Here is a 13,918-nt window from a genome sequence, read left to right as displayed (position 1 = left end):
TTTTGAATTACTAGTAGAGAAATTTTAAAACTAATCAAACTCAATCAAGCATAACATAATTACCATAGATTACTAATAATGTTATCAAGCTGAATGTCAACCCAAATTATATGGATAAATAATCACTATGGAAACAACAATCACCATGACCCATTATCCTGGAAAACAAGATTCTCAAATCAAAAGCTCCTTAAAACACATAATACAATGTAAAGCCGAGAAGGAAATAAGGGAAGCCTTATCTCCCTTGAATGAAAACGGGGGAGAAGTGGAGAAAAAACCCCATCAAAACATCAACATATATTAATTAAACTAATCACATCCAACTTCACCTAAGTGTTTTATCCAATATTTAAGTTAAGACACTGATAACTAGTTTAATCTTTTGAGAGGAGGGGAGGCCATATTCAATGCATGCAAATATCTTGATATAAAATCACAAAACAAATATCAAAAGAATGCAGAATTGTGAGCATTAATATAAAAACTATACTAAACAGATAAACACCAATGATATCTGAACTTTAAAATTGTAAAAATTTTCAGCATAAGCATGTATAGTCAAACAAACCTGATTCATGACTTCCTTTATCAATTCTTGTGCAATTTGAATTTGCCTCTTATCACCAGTAACTTGGACAGTCCTTTCTTTGGAATCATCCCCTTCTGAAAGATGTTGAGGTATCAACTAAAACATGAAAAAAAAAACGTTGTCAAAATACACAAGCCAAATCCAAAACAGGAGAATGAAAGGAGAAAATCTACAAGAATCTCATCAATCAACTCTGTCCCACAAGTGCCAAACGCTTCTGTAATGTTTTAATTAAGAATAAAGAAAAGAGATTATTAAAATAATATAAAAATAAATCCCGTCTATATCAGCTTAATCCTTTTCCAATTTGAATTTAGATCCCATCTGAACCACACATGTTTAGTACAAAAATAAAAAGGTTCAAGGTAAACGATAACAACTACCTGGATGCGCACCCCGGATTTGGTCTGCAGGCTTTTAATTGTTTCCCCACTTCTCCCTATGATTAATCCAACCTGCATAAAAGAAATTGATGTTACTCAAGGTTATATACATAGAAATAAAACATGAATAATAACCTTTGAAGGTAAAAAGAATGGCAACATTATTAGTTTATCACCTTTTCATTTGGAACTTGTATCTGAATTTGTTCAGATCCCACAGTAGCTTGAGCAGGGGAGAGGCCTCGAGCTACAAGTGAAGGAGAATCCCCAACATCAGCCTGTAAAATCTCAAAATGAAACAACAAAATTGTAAGAATAAAAGCAAGAAAAAAGGGAACAGCAAGAATGAGATAAAGATTGGATGTGATATTAAGCCTCTGCAATCACAACATTCATTAGTTTTTCTGCCTTATCAATACTTTCCAAAATTCCTATCAATTCCACAGACCTTGTTGCACAGAGAGGATCAGCATCAGCATCCCTCGTGATCTGAATCTTTGCGCTTGAATTATACTGCAGGTATCGTATAGTATCTCCAGCCTTGCCAATAAGTACACCAACCTGTGCATAAGTAGAATAAATCCATTAAAGGACTATTCCCAATCCAAGATATAAATTCCATTATACATTGTTAGAAAATAAGACAGCTTCTGGAGAAGATGTAGCAAATATGTATGTGAGTAACTTCATCACTAATACTTACAAGGCTTTGAAGAAAGCATAAATAAGGACAAAGAAATTATACAAATTGAAGTCCTTAACCAAACAAAAAAGAAGACAGTGGCCAGTCCATAACATGATAAAAGACTCAGAAAGGTATGCAGAGAAACCCCAGAGCCAAAACAAGTTGTATAGAGGACCAGTTAAACAGGATTTTAAACTTTTAGCCTTGAAACACCTTAACACACACCCTTATGCCCAAAACCGGAAATTAGAAGTGTGAAATTTGCAGAAATACACATCTACAGTGGCCCAAACTCAAGACTAGATAGGCTTGAGGCTTGATACCATATTAGAAATGGATTGAACCTAACTCGAGCCAAAAACGAGCTCAAGATGGAGAGGATTGCCCATATTTTGTAAAAGAGTATTTTGGCTATATTCATAGCTAGTGTGAGGTCTCTTGACAGTCTGAAGTTTAATTACAGAAGAAATACACATAATACATTCATGAGATAAAATACTTGAATAAAAGGAGTAAGATTTTGTAGCAGATGTTTTCTTAATATTGATTGGTTTTCACTTTTCAAGCCACTAAAAGTTATACTCGTGAAAATTTAATTTACCAACTAATCCATGTAACAAAACACCAAAAACTCCCCACTCAAATTACAAAACAAGGCCAGGCATAAATTAAAATGCATAATTAGAGAAAACTAGTTTTTTCAAAAGAAAATTGTCACGTTCCACTAGTGTTCAATCTCCTCTTGCTTCTGCTGCTTCCTCGCTTCTTCTGGTGTCGTCGTTTCATCAGGGACGGAACCTGGTTCGCTACTCTCACATAACAACAACAGAAACAAATGTCACAAAGAAATTGCAGAAAGAAGAAAGTGGGCGCGTGAATGCGGAACGAAGAGAAAGAATACTCACAGGCTGATAAGAGTGGTTGAAGCGACAGCGGCGAGTTTGGGGAGGGGTTCTAGGGATTGCTCGACGACGGCGTCGATGTCGGAGACTTCGTTGAAGGATTCAAGGAACTTCTTCCTGTAGAAGCGAGATAGCAGGGCTCGACCTAGCCCCGTTTTCTGGATGTCGTTCTGCTTCTTCCCCATTTCTTCTACACAAGAAAAAAAAATTAAAAATGAAAAGCTTGGATTGAGAAAAAGAGAGAGGGGAAGGTGGTTAAGGAGGGGTTATTCATGCGGGGAGGGAAAGGGAGAGGGATTGAGCTACCTCCCTCTATGAACGAGACGACGCTGTTCAGATTAGAACTTTAGGGTTTATTCGCGAGTAGTAGTAATTTTAAGAAAATCAAAAAATCATTTAAAATATTAACAATTCAAAGACGGTGGTATATAGAAAACCGATGTAGTTTGCTTAGAAACAAAGGCGGTTTTACACTAACCGTTGTTGACATGTGAAAAAGTTCATGTAAATTTCAAAAATGCCACCGTGATATTTACTACATCGGTTTTTTAATAACCGATGTAGATTTGACGATGTTAAATCATCTTTTTGTAGTAGTGAACATTGCACGTGAGGTTGACTTTCTACAACCAAGATACGGGTAGAAGTGAAGGGTGGAATCTTTGATTTAAAATCTCTTTTAAAATGTTAATTACATTAATATATGTATATATCTATATATATAATTTATCAAAGAAAAATATAATTATATATTTTAAAATATTAATTAGATTAATAATATATTAAAGCATTTTTCTTGCATGTCATTAAAAACTATATTTTTTTATCATGTCATGAAAATTATATATATCTACACTAATCCTTTTAGTAGTTTTCCTTTAAAAAACTTGATATCTATGTTAACCCTCCCCAACCGTCATCCATAATATTCAACAAATCATTTTTATCTTTGATGAATTTACCAAAAATTATAATCATAACAATTCTCCTATTCAACTACTTCAACCATTTCCCAACACGTCAATATTTTAGGAATGAGAGAGATCATTGAGACTTTTATCATTTATCTATTTATGTATAGAGAGATAATTTTTGCATATATTTTCTCTCCTTAGTAAAATATAAGGAGCATTCGACACAAAAGAAAAATTTAGTTTCCTATGAATCTTAAGTTGGAAAAATTTGTTTCCCATATTTGGTTAATTTTTAAAGAAATAACATTCCAAAAAAGAATGTTTTTTGTGAATTTTTGTACTATATATGTTTCACACCAAAATATTTTCATGAGGAGGTGGGAAGTATTTTTTGAGTTAAAAGAAAGTTTTATTGGGATAAAAATATGTTACTCTAAATGTGGTAAATAATTTGCGGGAACGTATAACATTTTATCATGATTGACATAACAATGAGCCACAAATGAAAAAAAAAAAACAAAATGACAATAGAACTATTGTTTTTGATCGGAAATGACAATAGAACTATATAATCTTCCATTAGATTTAGTCAAAGGATACACAATAATTTCCAATACTCTTCCCCAAAAAATGCTTCGGTTGTCAGCTTAATCTCTCACATCATTATATTTCATTCTCCAAGCCTCCAACAAACCAAATTAAAAACAAAAAAACAAAAGAAGACATGCACCTCAAGTCATGATGACACATCATATCTCAGATCATGAAACCTTTTTATCAAGCTCAAACTCAACTTGAATCTCTCAACTTCTGCATCCTCCAGTGAATTTGGTGCAGATCTAATTACTGAAATCGCCCCGGCATGATGCAAGGATGCTAGAGCTTCGTCTATAACAATGAAATAGTTTATCTCAATCAAAAGAGAACAGAAAAAGGCTAGTACTAGCAATACTATTTTGGTTGTGTTGTTGCATATCTTTCAACCTCAAATGTTACTTGAACTGGATTCTTAATAATCAATATATTGATAGGGAAATTATCAGGTATAATTATTGGATAAAATACACATAAGCTCATGCATATATAGTGTCCCATAATTAATGCACAAAACAATTTATGTTCCTTTTCATCTTCACAAGCCCATATCTATTGAATAAGGATAACAGAAACTGGAAACCAATGAATGTTGAAGTAGTGCCTACAGCCCCAGTCACAATTCTAACAGAAACAGCAAGGCGCTTTCGTCTAATCCAATGGTTAGGAAGAGGTTTGGAGCATAAAAGGAAATCACAACTCAAACTCCAACCATAACTCGACCAAGTCTTAATAGCTAGAGTTGGATTTGTATTAAAAATATTGGCAACTAATGTCATGGTCTGCATTGTTTGTGACTGTGAGTTAGGGCGGGAACCTCAACCTCCTCCTCAATCTAAAACATGTCATTATGTTCAAAAAGCAACTGACAACACTTGACCTTAAATTACATAAAACTCTAGACCAGAACAGTGAAAGTGACTATATATCTTTCTTTGTTCCTTGCCTGCAATTTACTTATCGTGCATGATCAAGTAAAGTTTATTGGATCAGATTCGAAAACACTCATATCCCATATAAGTTATAATATTAATGGTAAACAACAAAATATATAAATGAATTAATGATGATATAAGGTTAATTTTGTAAAATTATTACACTATTTTATCTATTTATTGCTTTCTATCGGTATGTGTAAAATAACCTAAGAAAGATTATTATTTTGGGAAGAAAGGAAGTAATAAAAAAACATAATTGTGTAGATATTAAAATTTAGATAAGAATTTCATTTTATGTAAATAATTAAAAAAATCATGAAATTTTACTGAAAAAATAAAGATACACATCTATTATCTAACAACAGTCTCATCAAGAAATGTGTACATGTAAAAGCGAGATACGACAAACAACCCCTAAAAATAAGACTTAATTATTAATATGGTTTTCCGAATTATTTTAAATGAGTTAATTTGGTTTTCAAATTTCTAAAAATTTCAATTTAGTCATTCATTCTTAAACACATCAATTTGGTCCCTTTCTGTCAAATTGGTGACATTAAAGTGAAAATTTCAATAGTTTCACTTGCAGATAATGACAACTAAAAATTATCATCGTTTTTTTTCTTCTTTTCTTTTTCCTTCTCTTCCTCACTAGTTCGATTTGTGGGACACTTGGGAGAGCTAGAACTAGCAGCAAGTTCCCTAGGAATGGCCTTCGCAGACATGTCCAACATCCTCCTACTCTTGCACCAAGACCCTAACATCATCCGCATGGCCCACACCTACCTCATATTCTCCCTCGCGCGCGTGTGTGTACATAAATATTAATATAATTATAATATTTTATATAAGAAAATAATATATATTATATATTTGTGAAAAATAATTATGCATTTTTTTTAGTTTTGTGAATAATATTCTAACAGTAACATAGACATAGCGTAATGGAGTAGAATCCTAAATCTAACCCCTTTATTTGTGACTAATCTGTTATTGGTAGTTTTAATTATGTTTTTGGTAGTCTAAATCCTTAGTCTTCGTGTCATGTTTTAGTTTCTATTGGTATTAGTGAATCAAAACAATATATAAAAGTAGGAGATAAACGTTTGCATTAATATGGAGCAGTTGATTATGATAATGAGGTCAAATACCCCACATTAATATTTAGGCTTAAATACAATTTTGGTTCTTCTATTTTACTTAATATGTGATTTTTTCATCCCTCTATATTAAACTACAAACACTTGGTCCCCATATTTTAGAAAATCCGCAATTTTAGTCCTTATATTTTAGAAAATTTATAATTTTGGTTTAATCGTTAATTTTGCCTATGTTTTATTTCTTACTTTATAATTAATTAAATCATTTCTTGATGGTACTTTAAATGAATATGTTAGGCTTAAGAATCAATTGGACCAAAAGAAAAGAAATAAAACGTAGAGAAAATTGAGAATTTGACCAAAATTGTAAAAATTTCTAAAATAGAATTACTAAAATTGCATATTTTTTTAAATAGAGGGATTAAATGTCTCTATTTTGAAATGTGAGAACTAAAATAATAGATTTTAAAAATAAGAGAATCAATTGTCTCAATATTTTTAAATAAAGGGACCAAAATTGTGAAATGAAAAAAATAGGGGGGCCGAAATTGCATTTAAGCATAATATTTATAAGTTAATTAGTTTTAATATATATTTTTATATATCTTAGAGTGTACCGTTATCACATGATGTTCAAGTTTAGTTAGAGTTTTTGTTAAGAGGTTAGAACATTAACTTTAAAAATCGTTATGTTGAATGACTATCTTTGTAATGTTTATTTATGATTTGAGTTTGGACGAATCAATGTTATGCTTACTTGTTTTTAATATTATGTGTGGATGCCTTTTGTAATGCTCCTGATTGTCAACTTCTCGGTGACTTTCACACTATGACACTTTACATGGTGATACTTTACTCAACATCCTTGTTGATCAAAATCCTCCGCCAGTCAAAACCCTCCCTAGGTAGCCTTTTCCTAGACCTCGACAACCAGCTCTGACACTACTTAACTACTCTCAAGATCATTGATTATCCTTAGAAACCTACATGAGAATTTTCAACATGCTTTGTTCTTACTCACACGTGTTTGGTGAAACTTCTCAGAAGGTCACTCATCTCATAACTACTTTAAGCCAAACATGCTTAACAATAGATTTCTTAAGTGATAGACCACCGAAAAAGAGATGCATCTTGTTGGTATAATTAATTCCTTTAAGTCATCCTCAATTGTACAGTCTCATACATGTGTAGCCTTTAGACCCCTCTCATTCCAATGTGATTTTTTTGGGGTGTTACATACCCACCAGCTTCTGCCTAGTTCATCCTTAAACAACATCGTACTGGAAGAGAAGTTTGCTCTAATACCATTTTTAACACCCTTGATTGTTGACTTCTCAAGGGCTCATACACTATGACACTTCACACAGTGACACTTCCCTCAACTTCCTTGTTGGTCAAAACCATCCACTGGTAAAAAAAAATATGATAAGACTGTGGTAGTGGGTTTGTTTTCAAAAAAACATAATCAAATATGGGCACATAGGATTGCTTGTTAGAACTATAAGTGTGACATACTAATCTCTTGTGTATTTGACTTGATCAACCCAATATCTAAGGGGCGGTATACAAATTCATTGCAACTAATAAGCAATGGACAATAACGTGTGAGGTGTTTGCTATAGCTTTTGACAGGATGGTCAAAGTTATGCAAAAGCAAACAAAGATTATCTGTCATATAGGAGATGGGGTTGGGGGGGGGGGGGGGTGGAGTTGTCACTAGAGCAATAGTGCCTCCAAATCCTTAATATGTGGTGTTACTCAAATTTTATAGGAACTATTTTGTCAACTTTCTATGATAACTCACATTTGATTGAAGCAAAGGAGTAACTTCTAATACTAGAGGAAATTTCAGTTATGATTATGGTGAAGAATCTAATTTTTCCTATTTTAAAATTGTCACATATTTTGAGTGTTAGAATAAACTTGTTACTTTTATTACTTGTCGGATAGACTTGTTTGTTTTTGAATTTCCCTATAAGTGTTGCTACCCCTTACAAGGTATAAACTCATTACCTTAATTACTTTATTGAAGTGTTGTCTAATGTACAAGGTTTATCCTTTGTTGTTAATTTTGATCTAATTATTGATTGTGATTGAACACACCTTTGACTGTTTACAATGATGAAAAAAATTGTTTACCATGATTCTTGTCTTTATAGTACATGTAAACTAAATAGGGTATGATATAATTTTTTTTTATTTTTAAAATAATATAATTGCATATGTATGAGAGATATTGTGAGCATTTGTTAACAAATAAATTCATAATAATTTCTTTGTGCTATGTCGTAATGTAATTAATATACTTTGTCGCATGTGCTTAATTGAAGGGCTCAAGGATAATTATTCTTGTTGTTAGTTAAGATAAATGTTGATGAATTTTTTTTTACAATAATACCTCTAGAGCTAAGCTTAAGGGAACTAGAGAATGTGAGCCAAACATGCCTAAGTTAGTTTAGGCTTAAAATGGGATAGGTTAAAAGTGATGGTAATTTCTTTAGAGATTGTTTAAGAGATGGTAAATTGTAAGTCGAGTTATAACCTTCAAGCTAAGGAAATTATGCACTATCTATTGGCGGGCTGGCATTGTCTAGAATAAGACTGTTAACTCTAAGGAGGGGAGTCTATATTAAGATGGTATGATCGTTGTATAACCAAGGATAACCAAGATGTACCAATTCTCAACTAACTACTAAGCTTTTGGTATTAAATCGTGTAACTAGTTCACTTATGCATTCGTTAATTTCTAGTGTTTGACTTCTAGTGTTCCCTTGATTTTTGGGGTGTCAGCATGATGTTGTGATGTGTGTTACATGTTATTTCATTGCTAAGTGACTTCTAGATGAAAAACTTTACTTGTCTTATGTTCCATAATCATGTTTAATTAAGTGTTTATTGATTTACGAGTGTTTATATAAGCATGCAAAGTATGAACCTTTTGAGCTTTTATGTGATTATATTTTTTTTGTGATTGAATGTTGGTTTTGAGTATTCTCAGAGTTCCTTATGACAACATGCTAAGGATACAGTGTTTAATATTGTAGAACAATTGGGTGATAATGAAATATGCAACATAACAAGAAGCTCAATAATAATTAAATGTGTTTAGCATTACTGTGTTAGGACTTATCTTGCTTAATTTTTTTCAACATCAATAAGAGATTTTAATATGATACCCTTGGAAATTTCTCATATATGTTAAAATATTACAAACCAAATTTTGAAATTTTTAATGGAAGTTGAGTTTTACAAGTCCCTAACTATAGGAAGTAAGTCATGCTAAAATTTTATGAGTTGAGTTCAAAATTTATGTAAATTATTTTACTAAGTGACTATGATTTCTAGTATCATAAGAAAAATACAACAAACTTATATGTGTAAGTGATATACTCCTTTACTCTCATAGCAATCTGGATTAATTTGCATAGGTAGAAAATAAAAACATTAGATGGCAAAAAAAAGTGACTTGAATAACTTCTTCAACCTTTCTTAGTTTGACTATATTTGAGCACATGGAAATCTTGAGTTTAAAAAGTTTATTTTATCTTTGTATATGTGTATTATTTTTCTGAAATGTGTTTGGAGATTTCTTAAACATAGAAGTTTAAAAAAATGATGGAAACTCAACTTATTTATATTTTGTTCATGTTATTATTAATTGAAAAAAATAACAATTACGCCTAAAATAATTCATGATAATTGGTGTCTTAAAATTTGACTCTTAATAGTATATTTGTTTTCACATGTAGAAATTTGAATTTTGAAATTTCCTAATTAAGTTGTTATTATGGTTGTTGAAATGACTATTTTAGTTGTGACATGTTATATTGGCTTAATTGTTGACTCATCTAAAGGATTATAATATTTATATTTTTGTGATTGCATTGTAAGAATTGGTAGATGTAGTTCAACTTTATGTCCATTAAAAACAAACTTGTATCCCTTTAATATTATATCTTACTTTGTTTTCACCTTGTGATGTAAATACATTGTATTAGAATAAAAAGATGTTGTCAAAGCTTCATTCTACTCTATATGCCTTAAAAATGAATGATATGATTTTGATGGAGTGTAAATATATTTCTTAGGGAATAAACATATGTAGTTAGTGGGAATATGTACCTAACTAAAAATTTATATGAAATATAAATTGAAGGATTGTGCTTACTATAATGTGTTACATATGTACATAATTGTTTGTTCTATCTTGTTTAGGTTTTTAATTATTGCATAGAACCTCGTATTAATTGTTAGAATCGAATTGTTTGCATGCAATAATTCTTCTCTTTTGAGTTTTGTCTGTAATCATATTTTTATATCTTAAATTATGCATTGTGCAAATATGTTTAAATCAATCGTTGTTATTTGTATGTTGCCCTAAAGATCATTGAATTACATAAATCCAAGTATGGTTGTGCATCGGGTCATTAGATGAGTATGTTGTACATTTATTTATTTTAAGATTTGCTAAGTATAGAGTGAATTTCAGGGACAAAATTCTTTAAGGAGGAGAGAAATGTAACATCCTAAAATTTTAATATAATAATTGTTATTAGTTTTAGTTTAAAAATTATTAGTATAACAATTTTTTTGAATTAAAATAATTATGATAATATATATATATATATATATATATATATATATATTTTTTTTTTTTTTTTGGAATGCTTGTATTATGATATATTAAATATCATTGAAATAATTGAATAAAAAGTTAAGTTTGTTTTAACTATTTTATTTAAAATTGATCGAGTTAAATAATCATTTTATCAATAAAAAAGATTATGTGGTTGATATAACATTTTTAAGATTATTTTATAATTATAAAAGAAAGCATGATAGCTCCATATCCTTATTAGAAGGATTCAAATATTATTACAATGGTAAATATAATAATTATAGTAATAATATAGCATTGTCTATCGAGTTTGGATAAGATATTTGTTATATTTGAATTTGTCATCATTGAGAAAGATTTAAATCTTAGCATGTTTTATCTTAATATATCTTGAAACAAAATAAAATATTAGATAATGTTAATAATTAGATAAATCTGGATAATAGAATAGAAAAAGATACATAAAATTTTGATTAGTCAAATCTATTGAGCATATATCTCACGTGACTCAATCTTAAATCATATACTTTTATATTATATAAGGACAAACAATTATTTTCTCCTAGAATTTTATAGATGATCTCTCTTAGAAAATAGAAAATTAGTAGATCATATAGGATTGATAAGAAAGAAAAAAAAATCATTTTGACCCACTAAATGGAGTGGATGAATAATAAGTGGACAACATGTTAATTACTATGCGCTTCAAGAGGTGAGTAAAACAATCTTCTTATTCTAAACTTCCATGGTACATTTCTTGAAGGTTTTTCTTTGGGATTCTTAATAAAAGAAATTGGGGATTAGTAGCATTCTAAGTGTTATATTTGGATTATTTTTAAAGTGACCAAATTATTTATTTATGTTTGTTTTGATTGAGGTAAGAATATATGGTTTCATTGTGAAACCTCATGATGAATTACTATTTGTATTATTAATAATATAAGATTTATTATATTATGCATTATTACTTGATGTTTACGATTTGATGCTCACAAGATTGATTCAGATGGACCATGATTATCTTGTATGTGTTAATAATTGGTTAAATTGAAATATAGAGTTTTGCTATGATATTGTGAATTCTTATTGGGTGAATGAAATTAGGAAATTCATTTGAAAGTTTTATGGAATGATATTTTTTGTAATTATGCGTGAATAGGTCATCATTTTTTGGGAAGTGGTGACAATTTTATTTTGAGAATTGAATATGCATGAGATACCTTTATCTAGGATGGGAAGAGATATAAGATAATTCCATCTGAGATGGGAAAAAGATTCTGGATACCTCCATTTAGGATGAGGAGGAAGACAGTGAGACGTCATTGCATGAATATGAGTTCATAGACCTTTTGAAGAATCTGAGATCTACATTGGTTCTGGGAACCAAATATTGGTTGTTTTCGATATTCAAGGAACAAAATATATGCTCTATTTTACATTCGAAGTGAGTGGAAACAGCTATATGAGAGTTTGTTGTTGAATGCGATACATTTTTCAACCTTAATTCAAACCCATTATCAATATTAACATTGTGGATGTGATCTTGTGCGGATTTTATGGTTTCCATGTTTATCTCTACATTCATGAACTCCATGATGGGTAGAGTTCTATATAAAGGCATTTTGCTCTCTATTTTTGGAAAATAAGTCTACTACTCATTTAGAAAAGAAAGCACCATCGCATTGACTCAGGCAGGGTTTAGAAAATCACGTGTGTAAGTGCGTCGCTTAGCAATGGTTGGAGGCTAGTTTAAATTTAATATCACTTCTAATTATACATGATTTGATTGTGTTTGTTAATTATTAACATGTTTTGATCACCGTTAAGTCTTACAAGTGGCATCAAAGCCTTGTTTATGCCTCTACCTTGCTTGTTCTTATTATCTTTTGTGAGTTTGAATTTTTTAGTTTTTAGGTATTGTGAATTTGACCTTTTAATTTAAACTGATATTGTAAGTTAAATGTAAAACATGTTTATAACCTTTCTAGGCTTTAAAATGATGAATTAGGTGCTAAAATTGTTGAGAAAATGTCGGGTTTTGTATTTGGGTTTGCGGGTTGCAATCGGGTCAAAATGACTCGGCTTAATGTTGAAGATGACTTAAATGCAAATTGCTTGGTTGTTTTGTGTGTCTAAATGTGGTGTAAGGTGCGCTTCCTTAAAGCCCTTGTAACTGAGTTCGGACCTAGATATGTGCCTTTTGTCAAACTTTTAACCTTTTTAACGTGTTTTTCTTTGAAATAAAAATAAAACCAACAATTTGGTCCTAACCAAAGTTGAACCCTATTTCCTTTTGCGCCTAGCATATGAGCCCGCCACTATGCTATATTCACAATTTGATATTATTAATGTGTTATTGTATTTAGATAATCTGTTTATTGGATTTATAGAATGCACATTAGATATTTATTTGGTAAAAATTGTATGTTTATTCTTCTTTAATTAAGTATGCAATATTAAATATTTATATGTTGTCTGAACAATTTAGAGATTTAATGTTAAGTAGTGGATATAATTTTAATAAATTAGAGAGTAGCCACAACATCTTTAATTGTTTAGAATATATATTAAGTTTTAAAACTACCTTAGAACATTAATTGTAATTAATCATATGTAATGTGATAAAATACATCCACAAGAATTTTTTTTATGTTTGCATGGTTAATTGGGATGAAATATCAGATTACATTTCTTAATCGACCCACAAGAATTAAGGAAAAAACATAATTTGATAGTTTTGTCATAAGGTTATAAGATGAGTCTAATTGAGTAGGACTTTAGTCAACAAACAACTTTTATTTCACTAGATTCTGGAATTAAGACATTTTTGCATTGATGAAACATGATATTTATTTAGTCTTAAATTATGATTATGAGCATGTGTTTTGAACTCTATTGTTTCTCTCAATCTGTGAATATTTCTGATATCAAGTGTGTATTCCCGAATTAAGGGGTGACAATTATAAGGTTTAGAAGGAGAAAGTTCTTCTCCATTTGGGCTAGATGGACATTGATTATGCTATCAAGAGAGAAGAACCACCAACTATTATTGAGACCAACACTCCAAATGTAGTTGATCTTTATGAAAAGTGGGAGAGGTTTAATCGCCTTTTTGTGACTTTCATAAAGACAAACATTTTTGCTTGTATCTGAGGTTCTATGAACTAGCATGATAATGTCTAGGATTTATTG

The 13,918-nt window shown here is 30.4% G+C and overlaps 1 protein-coding gene and 1 non-coding gene across 2 annotated transcripts in view; one reads left to right on the top strand and one right to left on the bottom strand.

The window, feature by feature from the left end:
- Nucleotides 1-562: 562 nt before the first annotated feature.
- LOC102663294 (uncharacterized) lies at nucleotides 563-1,257 on the bottom strand. The gene is made up of 3 exons (XR_005891156.1): nucleotides 1,152-1,257; nucleotides 976-1,047; nucleotides 563-688 (listed from the first exon to the last, which is right to left on the bottom strand). It is a non-coding gene; the product is annotated as an uncharacterized protein (transcript).
- A 12,472-nt stretch (nucleotides 1,258-13,729) lies between these two features.
- The window catches only part of LOC100775467 (eugenol synthase 1), a 9,511-nt gene continuing 9,322 nt past the window's right edge, over nucleotides 13,730-13,918 (top strand). Inside the window, exon 1 of the mRNA XM_041014637.1 lies at nucleotides 13,730-13,824. Within this exon, the coding sequence (XP_040870571.1) occupies nucleotides 13,730-13,824 (95 nt within the window). The remainder of the gene's footprint in view (nucleotides 13,825-13,918) is intronic.

The sequence above is a fragment of the Glycine max genome, chromosome 4 (genome assembly GCF_000004515.6).
Source record: "Glycine max cultivar Williams 82 chromosome 4, Glycine_max_v4.0, whole genome shotgun sequence".
Classification (NCBI taxonomy): domain Eukaryota; kingdom Viridiplantae; phylum Streptophyta; class Magnoliopsida; order Fabales; family Fabaceae; genus Glycine; species Glycine max.
Note: the sequence above shows the minus strand (reverse complement) of the source record. Positions and strands in the feature narration are given on the sequence as shown.